Genomic DNA, 21,542 nt, shown 5'->3' with positions numbered 1-21,542 from the left:
GGAGGGCTGTGAGAAAGAGGGAGGGAGGGGGGGAGGGAGGGAGGGGGGGGATCCCCAGCGCAGGCCAGCCAAGGAGTTCAATTCTAGACTTTTGCAGGGCTTTTGAAAGTCCTCGGTGCTCTCTGAGCTTGCTTGCTTCCTTGCGGACGTTTCCCTACCAAACTAGGTAACATTATCAGTGCTAGAAGGCAATGGGCTTTAGAAAGAACAGGAGAAGAGGAAGCTGGAGGAGGAGGAGGAGGAGGAGGAGGAGGAGGAGGAGGAGGAGAAGAAGGAGAACTATGGGGTCCTTGGTACTCCTGGAGCTTGGTGATTTTCTTGCAGACCTTTTATTACCTAACCAGGTAACAGCATCACTGGGAGGAGGAGGAGGAGGACTGTGGGGTCCTTGGGGCTCTCTGAGCTTGGTGCTTTTCTTGCAGACATTGCATTACCAAACTAGGGAACATCATCAGTGGGTAATGAAACGTCTGCAAAAAAAAAAAAACAAACCCACCAAGCTCAGAGAGCACCAAGGACCCCACAGTTGTCGCCGTCTTCCTCCTCCTCCTCCTCCTCCTCCTCCTCCTCCTCCTCCTCCTCCTCTCTGCAAACTCACCCCCTTCTAGCACTGATGATGTTCCCTAGTTGAGAACTGTGGGGTCCTCAGTGCTCTCTGAATTTGCTTGTCGAGGACTACTCTACTGGCATAGCCTTAAACCTCGCTGCCAAATTCAATACCCCAAGAATCTTTTCAACTCGGGAAACCTCCGGCTGAGCGGGAGATAAAAAAAACTCTCTCAGTCCAAGGTGGGAAGGAAGCACAGATTTTACTAGCTTCCCCAAAGATGCTTTTTCCTCAGGCAAGTGGACTTTCTTATTTTTCTTCGAAGACGTTTCGCTTCTCATGCCAGAAGCTTCTTCAGCTCTGAGTGGATGGCGGGGAATGGAAAGATTTATCCTCCTTGCAGACAGCTGGTCGTTTGCGCTCTTTCTGAGAGTCGTTGAGGCCACTTGGAGCCTTATTTGTGTCTTCTGGGTCACCTGAGCAGTGCAAATGGGCGTGGAGCCTTCTTGGAACTGTTGAAAGGACTGTGTTGTAGAGTGGAGGTAGATGACGCCGTATGCCTCCCCCTCTACAACACAAATCCTTTCGGCAGCTCCAAGAAGGCTCCACACCTGTTTGCACTGCTCAGGTGACCCAGAAGACACAGATAAGCCTCCAGGTGGCATCAACGACCCTCTAAAACAGACATGTCAAACACAAGGCCTGGGGGCCGGATGCGGCCCGCGACGTGGCTTCATATGGCCCGCGAAGCCATCCTGGAAACAGTGAGGGAACAGCCCCCGCTGCCTTGGCCCTGGTCCAGGCCGGCCGGGAGCCAATGTACAATTTTGCGGTGGCCATTTATGCTGAAACGCATTCAGTCTTAGCTCCACAAGGGTGTCTGGAAACAGCGAGGGACCAGCCCCTGCCGTGTCGCCCCCGCCCCCTGGGTGCATGCTGGGGAGGGGTCACCCTTTGTGAGGAATGAAGAAATGGGTCCATGCCTTGGCGCTTGCCCCGGTCCCCCCCCTTCTGCCAGAGACCCCCAGATCTGTCCCACTCCTGGCCAGGCCCCCACAGGCCCCCTTGATGAGAACGATGTAGAGCTGGCCACGCCCACCCAGTAGGCCACACTCCACCCATGCCCACCCAGTAGGCTGCGCCCACCCTGGCCACACCTACCCGCCCCCCCCCCAGGACAACCGCAATGCTGATGCGGCCCTCAATGAAATTGAGTTTGACACCCCTGCTCTAAAAGGAGGCAAATGACCAGAGGTCTGCAAGGAGTATAAATCCTTCCCTTCCCCACCATCCAGTCAGAGCTGAGGAAGCTTCTGGGATGAGAAGCGAAACGTCTTCAAAGAAAAAACGAGAAAGTCCAGCTGCTTCTTGAAAAAGCACCTTTGGGACAACCGTGTCCTGGATGACGGAGACTCTCCATAGACATCTAGCTCCTTCTCCCAAATTCAGAAGTGGCACAAGTGGACACTCTTTGGATGGCCACCAAGCAGTTCCTGGCAGCTTCTGACCATCCCTGGGGCCTGCTGAACTGAAAGTCTGACTCAGTCAATCCACGGGAGGAAACCGACAGCCAAATTACCGGCACACGGCTTCAAATTTCACTGTCATATTTTGAGCCTAGTCAATCCTGTTGCTCCCGTTCGGACATGTTTCCATTTAAACAGCGCAGAAGAAGCACAGGCAGTCCTCGCCTTACAACCACAACTTCAGGGCAAAATTCAGGCTGCCAAGTGAGCAACGTGTCCAATTGAGTTTTGCCCCACTTTGTGACTCTTCTTGTCACGTTCGCTGAGCGAATCGCTGCAGAGGTTAAATTAGGATTTAAATTTAAAGGGGCTGAACGGTTAGAGTGGCTTCCCTATTGGCTTTGCTTGCCAGGAGGTCACAAAAGGGGATCACGTGATCCCCGCCCCCCCCAAAGACACTGCAACCGTCATAAATACGAACCGGTTGCCAAGCGTCCGGATTTTGATCGCTTGACCACGAGGGAATGCCGCAACGGTCGTAAATGGGGGAAACGGTCATAACTCACTTTTTTCAGGGCCACTGTAACCTGGAACGGTCACTAAATGAATTGTTGTAAGTTGAGGACCGCCTGTAGAAGGAACTCAACTGCTGTAAGTCGCCAGAAGGAGTTACTGGCGCCCTTCCCGTAACGCTCTCAAAACCAAGCTTTTAGTCTTGCGAAGAAAAAGCTAAATAGCTTTTCAGGAAAAAACCGAATTCTCCGCTTCTGTTAATTCCAAAGAACGGTACGAGTACAGGGAGCCCTCGACTTACGACGACAACCGAGTCCAACATTTCTGGGCCTGCTAAGTGAGACATTTGTTGAGTGAATCCCTGCAGTTGTTAAAAGGAGTAACATGGTTGTTCCCCAAATTTGACTTCCCCGTTGAATTTGCTTGCCAGGAGGTCGCAAAAGGGGGAATCGCGTGACCCCACCCAGGGCATGGCAACCGTCATAAATATGAATCGGTTGCCGAGTGTCTGAATTCCAGGGGGCTGCTGCAACAGCCGTGTGAAAAATGGTCGTCAGTCACTTTTTTCAGGGCCGTTGCAACTTCGAACAGTCACTGTTCGAAGCGCTGTAAATTGAGGACTGCTTGTGCTGAGTAAAAGTGCTGTTTTGATGGAGAATGGCTTGCTTTTAACCTGGTTTATCTGGCCATCTTCTAACAGAATAAAAAAAAAATCAAAAGAAAACAAACAAAATCCAGCCCCGGAGAATTACTAATATAATCTGCTCCAGATAAGGCTGGTGCCATCGTGGGGCTGATCGCTAGACACGGATATTTAAAAAGCCTGAAATCTATCGGTGGATTACTTCATCTAGCTTCCTTGTAGAGCAGAGATTCCAGGTGGAACTATTTACGGTAAAACATCCCACTGTCTTTTTTAAAGCATGAATGGCAGAATTTAATTTCACACACCCGTCCCAATGGCTCTCCCTAATAATGTATTGGTTATTTTGACAGCTCTCAAATTGCTTTGCACGTACAGTATAGCAGGAAAAGGCGAAGAAATTCTGAGTCTGAGTCATAGATCGTGCATATGTATTTATTATCGTCTGTTCCTGGATGAGGAGCACACCATGCTTTTTTTTGCTTTTTTACACAATAGCCTTTTGCAATTTCTGAGGCTCATTAGGTAACATCTGAAAAATCTGAAGTGTTGTAGAGTTCAACCCCTTCATTTTTCTTAACTTTTGAAACCACAAAAGGCAATCCTTGTAAAAATGGCGAAATCTATTTAAGCAGTTTTTCCGATTCTATCGGTCTCTGAGATTGAACAAATTAAATTCCTACACTGGAATATGGGCCATCATTATACAATTAATATCAGTAATCATCAGATTTCACAATCACCTTTAAAAGCATCCGTCGATGTTAAAAGCATCCAAAAGTGGGGAACAGATCACCAGTATTAGCAAAAGCATATGACATACAGTTCAGCATTTTTATTAAATTTCTGTGCAAGAGCAATTTCATACAACATGCAAACTATGAGGTTTAGTAGAAGATCTGTCGCAACTAGAACAAACAGTAATAATTAGGTTTCCTTCCACATTTCTTTTCAGTGGAATTTACCATAACAGCCAGCTCCAAGTTAATCCATATTAATCCACAGAATAAGGTTCATCAGCGTAATGATGGAACTTCGTATCATTTTTTTTTTCGGGAAGAAAAATGACTCTAGGAAACATTGCTTTATAAAAAGCAAAGACCTCGCCAGCATGAATAACAACATTTGGAAGTTTTCCCTAGAATAACTGAGTTTCTTGCATGCAATCAAGGCCGGCCTGGTGGAATTATATGAGGGTAATCTTCCCAATCGCTGTTCAAAAGAAATTTATCACACAAACACCCTCATAGCCCTCCAACACAATCCACAATGCACTGATGACGTTAATTAGTTGGGCCATGAAACGTCTGGAAGAAAACCGCCAAGCTCAGAGAGCCCCAAGGACCCCACCCACACGCCAACCATCCCACCACACATATCAGTGGCAGCGTGTTGATCATGATAAATAAACACTCTTGCCATTTCTCAAAAGCAAAAGCACAAAAGATTCCAGCTCAAACGGCATACACACACACACACACACATGGAGAAAGAGAGAGAAACATACGCACGCCATGCCCAAACACATCCTGTGCAAATATATGTGTGTGGGTGTGCATAGATTATGCATATGTGTCTGTGTTTATAAACTAGGGAGTCCTCTGATAAACAAACGCACAAGACGTAAATAAGTAGCCAATTCAGTAGGAAGAGCTTTAGTTAAGTTTGAAAGGATATACAGAATAACCAAAAGACACAACGCCTTCCTTGTTTCTTCCCAGTAACAACAGGCAAGGAGGGGGGGGGGGTTCCTGGCCAAGCTTCCCCTCTTTGTCACTAACCATAAATATAAAACAGCCTTGGAGTCAAAGTCGAATTAGGGATGAATGTATGGAAAAGTTTGCGCCTACGCTCAGTACATAAAATGGAAATATCTATTCCTTGGGCGGGGAGGATGGAAAGGTGGGGGGGGGGGAAGAAGGATCTGTGCTCCCTTTTCCTCCTGATCCTGGCCAGGGCTGGGCCTTCCTTGGATGGGGGACCACCAGGAGATCCCAAGGCTGGCAGAGGAGTTGGGGCATTTCTTTCCCCCTCCCCCCAACGTCCCAACCCATCTGCCAGCCTTGGGATCTCCTGGTGGTCCCCCATCTAAGGAAAGGGGGGGTGAGGATCAATAAGGGCTCACCCCCCACAAAGCAGCGCTGGAGCAAAGGGGGGAGAAGGGATGTCGGGGCCCTTCATGGGCCCCCCCAAGGGGAGGGGCCAAAATAGACCCCTCCCCTTATTGGCCTTCGCTGATTATCGATCCTTGGTCCTCCGCCTCCCCCCTCCCCAGCCTGGCTGAAGAGCCCCGCCCACTCGCCGGGCTCCTCCCCTCCCCCACCGCCGGCCCCGCCCCCTCCGGCGCCCCTCATCGGTGGGGCTCCGAGCCGGCTCACCCTCATCCAGGTCGGCCGGGCTGCCGCCGCCGCCGCCGCCGCCGCCTCCCCTCTCGCCCGCCGCGGGAGGAGCAGCAGCGCCGCCGCCACTGACGGGCCTCTGTCAGGCCGCCCCAGCGCCCCGCTCCCAACCCCAGTCACGTGACCGGGCCCGGCCGGAAGCGGTGCGTGCCCCTTCCGGCGCCGGGCGGGAGGGCAGCAGGGCGGCGCGCCAGCCCTTCCGGGCTGGGCCGCCCCGCCTCTTCCTTAGCAACCCCGCGTCGGCTCCGCCCCTTCCCTTCTTTTCTTTTCTTCGCGCCGACTTGGGCCGGCGAGGCGGCGCCGGAAGTGGGGCAGAGCTACTTCCGGTGGCGGCGAGCCGGTCGCTCGGCCAGGCCTCCCCGCTCGGGCCTCCCTTTCTCTCCCCCCCCCCGGGCGGACCCCCGACAAGCGGCGCCGGGGGGAGGCGGAGAGGAGGTGAGCCCAGCCCGGCAGGAGGCCCCGCCCTCTCCCCGTCCGCGCGGAGCTCCCGCCTCTTCCCTGGGTGCCGGTGGAACTCGCGGCCACTGGAGCCCGGCCCAGCGCGGAATCTCCCAGGTGTGAAGCTGCGCCCCCCCCTCCTTCAACCTACCCTGGGGAGAGGGCGGCGGGTATGCGGAGGGGGAGGAAGTAGGTCAATGCTGGCGTGACTGGGATTAGGGGGTGCAGGGAAGACGGGGAGCCCCAATCCTGCTAAAGGATGCAGCAGGGAAAGATTAGCCGGGGGTGCTCAGGGTAAGTAAGGCCTGGGTGAGGCTGGGGTGACTTGGGGAATGGCTTCTTTGGATGCTGGGCATCCTTTAGGCATGCATTGATGATGTACTCTAGTTGGGTCATGAAACGTCTGCAAGAAAACAGCCAAGCTCAGAGAGCACCAAGGACCCCACAATCCTCCTCCCATAAATCTCTCTTTCTCTTAGCACAGATGTTATATAGTTAGGGTAATGAAACATTTGCAAAAAAAGTCAAGCTCAGAGAGCATCAAGGACCCCACAATCTTCTTCCTCCTCCTCCTCCTCCTCCCCCCCCTTATAGCACTGATGATGTTCCCTAGTTGGGTCATGAAACGTCTGCAAGAAAACAGCCAAGCTCAGAGAGCTACAGAATAACCTTACAGTTGTCCTGCCCCCCCTTCTTTCTCCTCCTCTCCATAAAGCCCACTCCCTCTGCACTGATGATATTACCTAGCTGGGTCATGAAACATCTGCAAGAAAACCACCAGAGAGCACTGAGGACACCATACTCTTCCTCCTCCTCCTCTCTGCAAAGCCCACCCCCTCCTAGCACTGATGATGTTACATAGTTTGGGTAATGAAACATCTGCAAGAAAGCCACCAAGCTCAGAGCACCGAGGACCCCACATTCCTCCTCCTCCTCTTCCTCTTCCCCTCCTCCTCCTCTCTCTAAGGCCCACTCCCTTCTAGCACTGATGATGTTACCCAGCTTGGTAATGAAATGTCGCAAAATAAAATCACCAAGCTCTGAGAGCACCGGGGACCCCCACACACACCCTCCCTTGAGCCCTGAGCTACAAATATTCTCTTCTCTTCGTACCCTTTTAGGCTTGTCAACATGACCGAGAGAACGGAAAGTCTCCATTTCCAGTTCGACAACTACGGGGATTCGATGCTGCAGAAGATGAACAAGCTGAGGGAGGAGAACAAATTCTGCGACGTCACCGTCCGTATCGACGACCTGCAGGTCCACGGCCACAAGATCGTCTTCGCCGCCGGCTCACCCTTCTTGAGAGACCAGTTCCTGCTGAACGACTCCAGGGAAGTCAAGATCTCCATCCTGCAGAGCTCGGAGGTCGGGCGGCAGCTGCTCCTCTCCTGCTACAGCGGCGTGCTGGAGTTTCCCGAGATGGAGCTGGTGAACTACTTAACGGCTGCCAGCTTCCTGCAGATGAGCCACATCGTGGAGCGCTGCACGGAGGCGCTCTGGAAGTTCATCGGGCCCAAACAGAAGCTGGAAAGCAAAGGGGAAAGCCCTGCCAGGGCCAACTCTTCCCAGCCCAAGGAGGCTGTGGGAGCCAGTGGGGAGGGAGGGGAGGAGGAGGAGGAGGAGGAGGAAGACAATGACGACGATGAGGAAGACGACTCCTTGCCTGATTCGCCTTGCCTCCAGCCCTCGGAGGACAGCATGGACATGGACGATAGCGACATCCAGATCGTGAAAGTGGAGTCTATCGGGGAGGTGGCCGAAGTGGGGAGCAAAAAGGACCCCGGTCAGTTTATTTCCTCCGAACAGCAACAGCAAAGCTCCCTTCCTTCCTCGGAGCCCCAGCACTCCCTGATCAACTCCACCGTGGAGAATCGCGTCGGCGACCTGGAGCAGAGCCAGCTCCACAACTACGCCCTCTCCTACTCGCCGGCCGACAACCTCATCGTGGCTTCCAAGGAGCTCTTTGGGCCCAGCAACCGGGGGGTGGAGAAGGGCCTGCAGTGGCACCACCAGTGCCCCAAGTGCACCCGGGTCTTCCGGCACCTGGAGAACTACGCCAACCACCTGAAGATGCACAAGCTCTTCATGTGTCTCCTGTGCGGGAAGACCTTCACCCAGAAGGGCAACCTCCACCGGCACATGCGGGTCCACGCGGGGATCAAGCCCTTCCAGTGCAAGATCTGCGGGAAGACCTTCTCCCAGAAGTGCTCCCTGCAGGACCACCTCAACTTGCACAGCGGGGACAAGCCCCACAAGTGCAATTACTGCGACATGGTCTTCGCCCACAAGCCGGTCCTGAGGAAGCACCTCAAGCAACTCCACGGCAAGAACAGCTTCGACAACGCCAACGAGAGGAGCGCGCAGGACTCCGCCATGGACTTCGACGCCTTCGGCTGCAGCTCGGGGGCCGACTCCAAGGGCTGCCCCACGAACGAAGCCAGCCAGGTGCTGGAGGCGGGGAAGCTGGCCCAGGCCGTGCTCAGTTTACGGAGCGAAAGTGCCTGTGCGAACTAAGGGGTTGCCCCCAGCCTCTCTCGGCGAGCCAGAAGACTGCAAAACGGCTGTGGTGGGAGCTGGCCTAGGCCTACAATACCCCGGAAGGGCTCCGCTTTTTGGAGCTCGGGGGCCGAGCGTAACCTCGTAGCAGGCCTTCGCCTCTTCCTTTAGTTAGAAGGGTTGGGTGTGTCTGAGTGACTTTGTCTCTTTTACCAAGGTGACTGTTACAAGAGCTGGCACAGGGGAAAAACCCCGGGGTGGTAAGTTCTGCCAAATGAGCAGCCACTGGACCATGAGCCAGCCAAAGGCACGAAAACAGGAACAGCTACGCCCCGTTGTGGCAGAGTTTTTAAGCTAAAAGACAGGACTGTATTCTTAGAAAAAAAAAGAAAAAAACACTGGATAATTATAAAGTCTTTTTACTTGGGCGGCCTCTGGGCGGCCTTCTTCTTTTGTATTCTTTATTAAAACCATCAGGTACTTCCCTTTCACTCCTCCCACCCTAAGGGGCATCGACTCTTAACGAGGTTGTTTCCTTTCCAATATGATGGGGAAAGAGCAGCAGGAGCAATTGCTCTAGGCAGAGTTTCCCAACCTTGGCCATTTTAAAATGCGTGGACTTCAACTCCCAGAATTCCCCAGCCAGTACAGATGGCGGGGGAATTCTGGGAGTTGAAGTCCACGCATCTTCAAAGGGCCAAGGTTAGGAAACTCTGCTTTATGTAGAGCACACCGGGGAGAATTGGATCAGCAGACTGGTGGAATGGCCTTTGTGCTGTAGGACAGGGGTCTTCAAACTTGGCCCTTTGATGACTTGTGGACTTCAACTCCCAGAATTCCTGTAGGATGACCCTCTCCTTTTAGTCTCTTTGCTCAGGCTCATATCCTGTCCTACCCACCAGAATAGGTTTCATCACATCCTTTGTAGAAAAACGGCGTGCTTAGGCTAGAATGGTTGAAGTTTGCATGTCTCTCCACCCCCTCCCCACCCACCCCTCACCCATGTGGTTCTTTACAACGCAAATCGGGTTTTCTCTGTTAACGGCTTCCCTTCCAAGGCTGGCAGAGCCTCGGAGCTCAGCTCCCTCCCTTTTCTTAGCTATCACCCCGTGGATCAGTTTGTTGTCCCTGAAACCCCAAGTCCTATTTCCCCCCCCCCCCCTAGATTATATATGGTGCTTAAGATACTGTTGGCACTTGGTTCAGCTGTTAGAAGGAATGCCACAGAGGACAGGATCTGTTTCAAAGGATCTCATTGTGCCCTCAGCACTGGAAGCCTCTGAAAGGCAGAGGATCCTCAGTGCAGTGAGGGTAGACCCTTTGTGGCATTATTCCTGGAGAGAGGAATTTCCCAAGCAGTCCAAAAGCAGTTACTTAGTTGAAGGTGGATTATAGTGTATCGTGTGAGCAGTGTTTCGGTTCCTCTCCGCCAATATTCTGGCGTAGGAGACCCTGGGTTTTTTTTTCTATGCGATGGTCTTTTTCCTGGGAAATCCAGGAAGCAGGAAGTCCTAGGTCAGTGGTAGGCAACCTTGGCTCTTTTATGACTCGTGGACTTCCAACTCCCAGAATTCCTGAGCCAGCCAGTTGGGTCAGGAATTCTGGGACGTTGAAGTCCACGAGTCATAAAAGAGCCAAGGTTGCCTACCCCTGTCCTAGGTGCAGCCTGCAATATTTCCTTCCCCTAAGAAGCAGTTTCCTCTTGAAAAACATGATTGGGGGTGTCTGGCCTCTCCAAAAAGACCTCCCAAACGCTCGTGTATTTCAAGGGGGAACGCCCGCCTTTCTGCCAGAGAGATCTCCAGCCCAGGAGTTGTGTGGATGCAGCTTCCTCACTTCCTATCCCGTTGTCGTCGTCTTTGCCCATTGTCATCTTCTGTTTTATCCCTAAGTCAGAAGTGGGAGAGGAGTAGTAATGGTGTGTAGAACAGTGAGATGGGCTCAAAGGTTTAAGCGAGCGGGCGGTGGGATGCTGGCCCCCCCTCAAAGCTTGGTCCCCTCAAGGGGGGGGACCTTGTGACTCTAGCACAGGGGTAGGCAACCTTGGCTCTTTTATGACTCGTGGACTTCCACTCCTAGAATTCCTGAGCCAGTGTGGGGGAAATATGGCCCCCTCATGACTCGTGGACTTCAACTCCCAGAATTCCTGAGCCAGCACGGCTCAGCTTGGAAACCTCTCCCTTTCCCCTCAGCGTGGCTGGCTCAGGAATTCTGGGAGTTGAAGTCCACCAGTCATAAAAGAGCCAAGGTTGCCTACCCCTGCTCTAGCAAATGGTAGGTAGAATCACAAGCAGCATCCTCGTCCCCTCTGCCCGTTAGGGATTCCCCAGGCCAATGAGGAGAGAGGATCCCCCCGCCTCGCCCTCAACGCCTTGCAAAAATCTCTCGGGGAGAGGGCCCTCTTGTCCTGCGAATGCATTCTCGTGTCCAGAAGACCCCCTCGCCCTCCTGTATGTGTACTGAGTCATTGCGGTGGCTTCGGAATAAAGCAATTACACCACCTTCCAGTGTGTGGTTTTTTTTTTCTCTTTTTTTTCATGAGACAGGTGGTCCTCGATTTACGACCGCAATGGAGCCCCAAAAATTTTTGTTGCAAAGTGAAGGCACTTGTCCAGTGAATCTTTCCTCCCCCCCATTTTACGACTTTTCTTGCCGCCGTGGTTAAGTGACTCGCTGCCGTTGTTAAAGTTAGCACCACGGTTGTTAAGCGGGTCTGGCTTTCCGCTAGGCTTTGCTTGTCGAAAGGGGGTCACACCACCCCAGGGCACTGCGGCCGTCAGAAACACGAGTCAGTTACCAAAGCGTCCAAATTTGGAGCACGCGACCCTGGGGGTATTGCTGCAATGGTCGGTAAATGTGAAAAACAGTCATAAGTCACTTTTTTCAGTGCCGTTGTAACTTTGAATGGTCACTAAATGAACGGTTGTAAATCGAGGACTGCCTGTACAGGAAAACTCCAGGAAAGAGAGCCCCATTCTCCCACCCCCATCATCAGCATCCCTAATCTGATGCCTGAAACGAGCAGGGCGAGATTTATTCTATGCCTCCCTCATTGATTTGCAACCAGATCCTCCAAGAACCATCAGTTTGTGGGGAATTGACACGGCTCCCGGGATCACACCACCACCACCCCCAGGCAGCAAGGAGAGAAGCAACCTGGAATTAAGGAGAAACTTCCTAACAGTGAAGACAATTAACGAGTGGAACAGAAATTGCATTCAGATGTTGTGGGTGCTCCAACACTGGAGGCTTTTAAGAAAAGATTGGATAGCCAAGCAAGATTCCTCCAAGGTCCCTTCCAGATTCTGTTCTATTCCTTTTATTTTTCCATTCTCTATTTTATTCTATTCTTTTATTATTCCATTCTTCTATTCTATTCTGCTCTGTTCTATTCTTATTGTTCCATTCTCTATTCTATTCTTTTATTATTCTATTCCTTTTATTATTCCATTCTCTTATTTTATTCTATTCTTTTATTATTCCATTTTCTATTCTATTCTTTTATTATTCCATTCTCCTATTCTATTCTACTCCATTCTATTATTATTCCATTCTTCTATTCTATTCTGCTGTTCTATTTTATTATTCCATTCTCTATTCTATTCTTTTATTATTCTATTCTATTCCTTTTATTATTCCATTCTCTATTTTATTCTTCCATTTTCTATTCTTTTATTATTCCATTCTCTATTCTATTCTATTATTCCATTCTTCTATTCTATTCTGCTCTGTTGTTTTATTATTCCATTCTCTATTCCATTATTTTATTATTCTATTCTATTCCTTTTATTATTCCATTCTCTATTTTATTCTATTTTTTATTATTCCATTTTCTATTCTTTTATTATTCCATTCTCTATTCTATTCTTTTATTATTCCATTCCATTATTCCATGCATTCTATTCGGGGTTGGACTAGATGACCTCCAAGATCCCTTCCGCCAGCTCTAGTCTGATTCTGACTCTTCCCGGCGCGGCAAAAGAAGCAGCTTTACACAGCGGGCGCCTCTCCCTTCCCATTGGCTGGGCCCCGCCCCCCCCGTGGCGAAGGCGGCCAATCAGGAGCCGGCGCACGTGCTTGCTGGCGGGTTCTTCTTCCGGGTCGCGAGGGGGCGGAAAGAGGAGGAGGAGGAAGCTCGCGGGACTCCCGGAAGTCGATCCCCGCCAGCGAACCGCTCTGCAGCCGCGGCCGGGAACGAGCCTGGCTGGGTCCCCCTCGACGTCGGCAGCCGCCCGGTGAGCGGAGGGGGGAAGCGGGGAGGGCAGGGAGGTCGTCCTCCCCCTTATGGTTGGCTCCCCCCCCAGGGAGGGGGGCTCTCCAAACGACCCTGCCCAAGTCAGCTGATAAGGCAGTCTTTCTGAAGCTGGGCCGCTTTAAGAGGGCTGGACTTCAACTCCCAGAATTCCCCAGCCAGCTGTGCTGGCTGGGGAATTCTGGGAGTTGAAGTCCAGCCCTCTTAAAGCGGCCCAGCTTCAGAAAGATTAGTATATTAGTATATAAATATTGGTATAGATTGGTATAATATTCAGAAATATTATATTTTTCTTCCCAGAGAAAAGTAGGTCTTCAGGGAAAGGGGCGGCATGGTTTCCCTTTGAGGTCCCAATTTGCTCAGTTCCGGGGTGGGGGAGGGTTTGCATTATTAAAGGCCTTGCAACCCACCTCGCTATAAAAGGATCCAAAGTGAAGCAGGGTTGTGGGAGTGGGGGACCTTGGAGGTCTTCTAGTCCAACCCCCTGCACAAGCAGGAGACCCTATAACATGTCAGACAAATGGCTGTCTGGTCTCTGCTTGAAAAACTCCAGTGAGGAGCGGGGGAGGAAGGAAGGAAGGAAGGAAAGCTAACACAGCTGGAAGGGACCTTGGAGGTCATCTAGTCCCACCCCCTGCACAAGCAGGAGACCCTATAACATTTCAGACAAATGGCTGTGTCATCTCTGCTTGAAAAACTCCAGTAAGGAGGGGGGGAGGAAGGAAGGAAGGATAACACAGCTGGAAGGGACCTTGGAGGTCATCTAGTCCAACCCCCTGCCCAAGCAGGAGACCTTATACTATTTCAGACAAATGGCTGTCCAGTATCTTCTTGAAAGCCTCCAGTGATGGAGGAAGGAAGGATAACAGAGCTGGAAGGGACCTTGGGGGTCATCTAGTCCCACCCCCTGCACAAGCAGGAGACCCTTTGACCATTCCAGACAGGTGGCTGTCCAGTCTCTTCTTAAAAGCCTCCAGTCTCTCAGTCTTAGGTGAGGATCAGGCAGGGTGCCGCAAAGTGGTCACTATCAACCTTCCCCCCCCCAGTCAGTGGGGCTATATGTGGTTCATCGCACAGTCAGTCGGATCTTGAGACTGGATTTGGGGGTCTTTAACCCACCGAGTTCTTCCTGAGGACCTGGGAGAGACAAATGTTTGTTACTGTTCTTATTATCCAAAGTATTCTTGGTGTTTATTAAATTGTTTTCATATAATAAATCTTGGGGGGGGGGAGTCAATGAACAAACTGGAAGTTCATGAAGGGGTAGATGAGCCGAAGAGTTTGGGAAGCTGTAATCTCAGGGGACGGAGCTGCAGGGATGAATGCATTGGAGGTTTTTTTCCCTTTTCTTTGTGTTCTTTTTTCTTTTCATCCCTATTCTGGGGGGGCACCAAGAAGAGGTAGGTTTTCACAGGCTCTGTAGAGCAGAGGCCCCCAACCTTTTGGGCACCAGGGACCAGTTCCATGGAGAAAGGTTTTTCACAGAACGGAGAGTGCGTGGTTTTGTGTGCTGCCTGCATCCCGCAGATGGGGCTTTGCTTGTTTGTGCGGACCGGTTGCTGGCACGCCGTGGCCCGATACCGGTCCAGAGACCGGGGGTTGGGGACCCCTGCTGTAGAGAGTACAAAGCTGCTTCCAGAACAACACAAAGCATCTTCCACCAAGGGTCCTCTTGTGGAATGGCTTGTGTCAAGGTGTTGAACTTCCCTTTCATTCCATTCCCTCCCCCCCCAGCAGGATTGCCACAATGGCTGCCGATTCGGACGTGCTCCACTTCCGGTTTGAGCAGCAAGGCGATGCCGTGCTGCAAAAGATGAACCTGCTGAGGCAGCAGAACCTCTTCTGCGACGTGTCCATCTACATCGACGACACGGAGTTCCACGGACACAAAGTGATCTTCGCGGCCTGCTCCACCTTCATGCGGGACCAGTTCCTGCTCACGCAGTCCCAGCACGTTCGGATCACCATCTTGCAGAGCGCCGAAGTGGGCCGGAAGCTGCTGCTCTCCTGCTACACGGGGGCTCTGGAAGTGAAGAAGAAGGAGCTGTTGAAATACCTCACGGCGGCAAGCTACCTGCAGATGGTGCATATCGTGGAGAAGTGCACCGAGGCCCTTTCCAGGTATCTGGAAATCGACGCTTCCGTAGAAGGCAGCGGCCGGTGTGCTGACAAATGCCACTCTTCGGACATGGAGCTGGGCAGCAAAGACAACTGCCCTGATAGAGACTGTGAAATCATCGAGATTTCTGCAGACAGCCCGTTGAGCATAGACGAGCCCATAAAACAAGAGAAAGGGGACATTCAGCCAGTGTCCCTGCAGGATTTAATGTCGGACAGGAAGGAGGTCAAAAGTCCTGAGATCTCCACCGTGGAGATCGGCTACAAGGACGATGAGATCTGCATCTTCCAGATGGATTCCATTAACGTCCCCAGTGTGGACGATGCGCAGTTTCCCCAGCCTTGCACCTCTTCCAAAACCAGCTTGTATTTCCCCGAAACTCAGCACTCCTTGATCAACTCCACCGTGGAGAGCAGGATGAGCGAAGTAGCCCAGTTCCAGAGCTTTGGCAGCGAGAATCCAGAAGGAGCTGCGCACGCAGGGGGTGACTTCCCAAACTCCGAGGGCGTCGGCTACTCGTGGCGGCATCAGTGTCCCAAGTGCCCCAGAGGCTTCCTCCACCTGGAGAACTACCTCCGCCACTTAAAGATGCACAAGCTCTTCTTGTGCTTGCAGTGTGGGAAAACCTTTACTCAGAAGAAGAACCTCAACCGGCATATCCGCGGCCACATGGGCATCCGCCCCTTCCAGTGCATGGTGTGTCTGAAGACCTTCACCGCCAAGAGCACCCTCCAGGACCACCTCAACATCCACAGTGGGGACCGGCCTTATAAGTGTCACTGTTGTGACATGGATTTCAAGCACAAGTCCGCCCTCAAAAAGCACCTGACGTCCGTGCACGGAAGGGCCGGCGGAGTGGACAAATCTGGCTTTGACGCCATCACGGAAGTCAGAATAGACTACGACTAGATGTCGTTTGGGAAGGGGATTTTTTTTTTAAAAGGCCTGATTGGTTGCAGAGCACCAAGACCCCACCCCACTATCTCCACTCATAGTCTCCAGCCCTGCATGTAAATACCCCCCTATTTATCGATGTCCCTGCAGGCTTTTGAATAACTGCCCTTCTTCCCGTGATAGTAAGCAAGCAAGAAATGCTGAACAAAAAGTGGTGCTTGATTGTTGTTATTTACGTATTTATATGTTCTGTAACGTAAAAGAATCTTTGAAGCCTTTATTTTGCACCACACCCACATTTTTTTTTACCGTAAAGCTGTTGTTTACGTCTCGGTTTTGGGGGGCTTTAATCAGAGTGTCTCTTTTTTGGGGTGAAAACGTGCAACTTTGCCTTGTTCACCATGAACTGCACAGTGGCCAGGAATTCACTCAAGAGCCCGATGTACAATCAAGGCAGTGTCTTTATTTTATTTTTTTTCTCCTTTAACAAAGGCTGGACTCGTTATAAAAACACCGTTGTTGGAGTCACCTTGTTTGGCAAGCCACAAAAGAATCAAATGTAAATTCCATTTTCACTTCAGTCTAAAGTTAAGTCTTATTGCTAGTGGTCACTGCAGGTTACAAGGTACTATATTTTTCTTATTTCTGGAAGCGTTAAGAAACATACAATCAACTTTCATCCAGGCAATTCTGTGTTTTGAGGCAGTATAAATGTATACATTTTTGTGATAATGCAAATAAGCTATATATCTCCTGGGATGAATGGATCAACTGCAGTTGCAAGGGTGTTTAATTTTCAAGGGAAAAAAATATAAAATATAAAATGCAGATATTAATTGTGGGGGGTGGGGACATTAATTGCATGATTTTCCTGAGATGCCAGTGGCAATTGCATAAATGATCAAAGAACTCAATCCTGTCGGGGTGCTGACATTTTGAGAAGGCTGTTTATAACGTTTTTGTAAATGTGGCCTGCTTTTCGGTGTGCTAATAAGCTTTTGTGTAACAGGAGGTCCTTCCTGTTTGATAACGCTCCAAATTTTGCAAAAGACTCTCTGACTCCAGGTGTTCGTAAGCGAATTGTGTCTGTAACACGCGTGGAGCTGTCCAGTTTTGAGAAGAAACATTCACTGGCCAAACAGCCCCAATTATGAGGTTGACTGCTGTGATAATCTTGTTTGTGGCTGCTTTGTGGGGGCGTGTATGCCCAATTTGCCATTTGATTTGTAGTGGGAATAAAGATTGCTTCTGGTTGACCGGACCGCACTTTAAATGTACACTAATCAGCATACATTAAAACGAAATTGCGTTGCATTCAGCTCTCCAAAAAATCCCATCATGCATATCCCCACATGCACACATATATATTACACAGAGAAACATCACAGTCGTGTTCGAATATACATATGCTGGCGGGGAAAAAAAATACTGCAAATTTACCAGACGGGTGGCACAAGGAACAAAGCTGTTACAGAATCTGGTAGTCCTGTTATAAATACTTTGAAACCTCCTCCCAGAGGGGAGCAACAGAAACAGACCGTGCAATGGGGGGGGGAGGCTCTAACAATGTTCCGAGCTCTAAGCACATATAAGTGCTTATAAGCAGCGTCCTGAATAACGGGAAGCGAGCTTCCTATAATCTTCTCCACTGTCCTCACCACTCTCTGCCTGGACCTTCTGTCTGAGGCTCTGCTACCACCAAACCAGACAGTGACGCAGTTTGTTAAGATGCTCTCAATGGGGCCTCTGCAAAAAGTGGCCAGGACGGGAGGAGAAAGATGTGCTCTCCTCATCCGACTGTAATTTTGAAACAAGGTTATGAAGAGATTACCTGGAGGTCCCCGAACCACTTAAAGCTTTCCCGCTGACCTTACAAAGCAGCTCCTCAATCTTGCAGTATCTGTTCAGAGAGGCGTTGGGGGGGGCATCTGTGAGAGCAAAAGTCAGACGGCTGAAATAAGCAGGCATACTTTTTTTTAACCGCTGTACAAAATCACCGGCTAGCCCAGTATAGGCAACCTTGGCTCTTTTATGACTCGTGGACTTCAACTCCCAGAATTCCTGAACCAGCATGGCTCAGCTTGGAAACCTCTCCCTTTCCCCTCAGCACGGCTGGCTCAGGAATTCTGGGAGTTGAAGTCCACCAGTCATAAAAGAGCCAAGGTTGCCTACCCTGCTCTAAACTAATAAAGTCTACATTAATTAAGATTAATTATGCTTTCATATGTTCCTCTAGGTCAGGGGTAGGCAACCGTGGCTCTTTTATGACTCGTGGACTTCAACTCCCAGAATTCCTGAGCCAGCATGGAGGAACTATGGCCCCTTCATGACTCCTGGACTTCAACTCCCAGAATTCCTGAGCCAGCATGGCTCAGCTTGGAAACCTCTCCCTTTCCCCTCAGCGTGGCTGGCTCAGGAATTCTGGGAGTTGAAGTCCACCAGTCCTAAAAGAGCCAAGGTTACCTACCCCTGGGCTAGCCAAAAGGTTTCTGTGGACAAGAACAGAACAAGAGTCCCATGTTTGTCATCAAAGATACCGCCTGAAAACGAGGCGGTACAGGGAGTCCTCGATTTACAACAGATCGTTTAGTGACCGAAGTTACAACGGCACTGGGAAAAAAGTGACCCGTGACCTTTTTCACTCTTGCAACCATTGCAGCATCTCCAGGGTTGCACGGTCAAGATTCAGACGCCTGGCCACTGGTTCGTATTTATGACGGTCGCAGTCATGATCCCCTTTTGTGACCTCCAGATGAGCAAAGTCCATGGGGGAGCCGGGTTCGCTTAACGACCGTGTTGCTGACTTAACAGGTGCAGCGATTCGCTTAACAACCGAGGCAAGGAAGGTCGCAACAAGCGTCTCGCTTAGTAACAGAAATGTTGGGCTCCATTGTCATAAAGCGAGGACTGCCTGTATTATTACACTACCCTTAAAAACGCTGCGAAAAAAGAAAAAAAAAAGACCCCAGCAATAACCTGATGGTTTGAAATACCGACACTCCAATTCCAGTCGCCGGCTTAAAAGACGACACGCATCCACCTGTTTACAAATTCCCACGTCTTCGCCTTTCTGTAGCCTTTCAGACCAGGCTGGGAAGCCCCGCCCCGCCGTTTCCGATGGGCGGCGGCTATGCAAATCTGAGCCACGCCCTCTTCCAGGCCGGAGCGGGGCGGGCAGGAGCGAAGAAGGCGGCTATGCAAATCTGAGCCACGCCCTCTCCCACGCCAGGAGCGGGGCGGGGAGAGGAGCGAAGAAGGCGGCTATGCAAATCCGAGCCACGCCCTCTCCCAGGCCAGGAACGGGGCGGGGAGGAGCGAAGAAGGCGGCTATGCAAATTCGAGCCACGCCCTCTCCCAGGCCAGGAGCGGGGCGGGGAGGAGCGAAGAAGGCGGCTATGCAAATCTGAGCCACGCCCTCTCCCACGCCAGGAACGGGGCGGGGAGGAGCGAAGAAGGCGGCTATGCAAATCCGAGCCACGCCCTCTCCCAGGCCAGGAGCGGGGCGGGGAGAGGAGCGAAGAAGGCGGCTATGCAAATCCTAGCCACGCCCTCTCCCAGGCCAGGAACGGGGCGGGGTTGGGGGGGGAGGAGCGAAAGGGCGCGCGCGGCGAGCGGGACGCTCTGGCGCGCCTCCTCTCTTTCGGCGGGCGAGTCTCGCGAGAGGGGGCGTGGCTTGGGTGGGCGGGCCTCCCGGCTGTCACCGCGATGAGGAGGCGACGCCGCCGCCGCCGCCGTCGGGCCGCTCCGCGGTGCGCCCCTCGGGGGGTGTGAGGAGAGGCCGGGCCCNTGGCGCCTGCGGGGAGGGGGGTGGGGGGAGGGGGACGCCAGCTGCGGGGGCGCCCGGAAAGAGACCCCTCCCCCACCTCCGAGGGAGGGGCGGCATGGGGTGCCCCCTTTCAGGGAGGGGAGGGGCCCCCCAGAAGGGACAGCATGGGCCCCGGGCGGGGGGGGATGTGCGCAGCCGCAGCAGGGCGGGGAGGGGACACTCGCCTTGGGACCCCCACGACCACCCGGGAAAGGGTTGCATGATTTTGGGGTGGGGGGGAGCCTTTTATCTGCACCCTCCCCTCCCCCCGCTGGCTCCTGGACGGGGGTGGGGGGGCGTGGTGAGGAGGGGGGCCCAAAAAGGCAGCCTGTCTGGCCTCCCTGGTCCAAAGTTGGGTGTTAATGGAGAGACTAGAATGGAGCTGGAAGGGATCTTGGAGGTCTTCTAGTCCACCCCCCTGCTCAGGCAGGAGAACCACCGGTACCATTTCAGGTAAGTGACGGTCTGGTGCCTTATGGGATGCAGGCCACGCGGTCTTGGCTTGCAAGCACGTGGGGGAAGAGCCCTGGAGGTTGGGGGGGGGAAAGGGGGTGCATGCAATATTGCCCTCCTTCCCCCCCTCTCCCTTGGCAGGACATGTTCTTATTTTTTTGTTTTTGCTATAGGTGCTCCTGCAGGAAATAACATTGCAAAGATGGTAGTTTTCTACCATCTCTTTTTCTGCTGCTGCTTCGTCAGTTCTCTTCCCGTTTCTGCTTATTATTCGGAACTGGGGCATGGGAGTGGTGAGAGAGAGAGAGAAGCATGAGGACTAGTCCCCCCCCATGGTTAAAATGCAGGCAGCAGGTTTTATGATGGAGCAAAAGAGGTTTCTTGGGGCTCTAGCAATGCTCTGGGGTCTCTGGGTCAAGGACAGGCACCATTGACCCTCCTAAGCAGAGAATTGCAACAGGTTCGTGTTGCTTTTGAAAAGAAGGTTCCACTTATGCTTAATACTGCCCCAATATAGCCTGGAAGAGGTCACTAACTGCAGCTTGCAGACAAAAGTGTATCTCCAGGCCACCTAACCATAAATTGTCACATTACGTGATGTTTCCTAAACCATGCATTTTCCCACTAGGAATGGTGACCTGTTAAGACTAGCTGTGGTTGATTGAACAAACCACCGTTAAAAGAATCCATTACACGACCTGTGAGTCCAGCCAGTGATTAAAATATTCGGCAGGCACAGAACCATATGGAATTATTTTTTAATGTTAAGATTTGTGTTCTTGTGCGGACTTTGCTTGTATCTCTTTTTTTAATGGCTTAAATGTTCCTTAAAGTTCAATTAAGGTAAAACATTATGAATTCTGTATTGTTCCGGGCACTTATTATTGGCTTGAGATGGTGAAACTCTGCTGCTGGGCATGGCTAATTGTAGTGGATATCTCTGGCCGAGCAGATTCCCCAGTCAGTACAGACTCTTTGCAGCAGCTCTTAGCAAAAGCTGCCAGAAATCAATCTTCTGATGTGAAGCAGTATTTCCTTTGATGCCAGATGCTGGAGATAACTTTATAATGCTTCCTATAAAATCATACGCATATAAATGGGATTGATCAGAGTTACCGAAATAGAAGATGTAAACAGTGGGCAAAGTGTTCCAATATCTCAGGGGCTGCCCCAAAGAAGAGGGAGTGGAGCTATTCTCCAAAGCACCAGAATTCAGGACAAGAAGCAACGGATGGAAACTAATCAAGGAGAAACTAATCAAGGAGAAATTTCCTGACAGTTAGAACAATGAACCAGTGGAACCACCTGCCTCCAGAAGCGGTGAATGCTCCAACACTGGAAGTTTTTAAGAAGAGACTGGACAGCCATTTGTCCGAAATGGTATAGGGTTTCCTGCCTGAGCAGGGGGTTGGACTCGATGACCTCCAAAGTCCCTTCCAACTTTATTATTATTATTATTATTATTATTATTATTATTATTATTATTATTATTATTATTATTATTAAGGACCTGG

The 21,542-nt window shown here is 51.4% G+C and overlaps 2 protein-coding genes across 2 annotated transcripts; both read left to right on the top strand.

Moving 5' to 3' along the window:
* The first annotated feature begins 7,137 nt into the window (after window positions 1-7,137).
* Window positions 7,138-8,877, top strand: ZBTB26 (zinc finger and BTB domain containing 26). The gene has a single exon (XM_015822156.1). It carries the CDS (start codon window positions 7,138-7,140, stop codon window positions 8,521-8,523), a length of 1,386 nt encoding a protein of 461 aa, XP_015677642.1. The 3' UTR covers window positions 8,524-8,877.
* Window positions 8,878-14,504: 5,627 nt separating this feature from the next.
* On the top strand, window positions 14,505-15,792 carry ZBTB6 (zinc finger and BTB domain containing 6). Its single transcript, XM_015822155.1, has one exon. It carries the CDS (start codon window positions 14,505-14,507, stop codon window positions 15,783-15,785), a length of 1,281 nt encoding a protein of 426 aa, XP_015677641.1. The 3' UTR covers window positions 15,786-15,792.
* The last annotated feature ends 5,750 nt before the right edge of the window (window positions 15,793-21,542 follow it).

The sequence above is a fragment of the Protobothrops mucrosquamatus genome, unplaced genomic scaffold, assembly GCF_001527695.2.
Source record: "Protobothrops mucrosquamatus isolate PMUCROS unplaced genomic scaffold, P.Mucros_1.0 scaffold1481, whole genome shotgun sequence".
NCBI classification, from domain to species: Eukaryota; Metazoa; Chordata; class Lepidosauria; order Squamata; family Viperidae; genus Protobothrops; species Protobothrops mucrosquamatus.
Note: the sequence above shows the minus strand (reverse complement) of the source record. Positions and strands in the feature narration are given on the sequence as shown.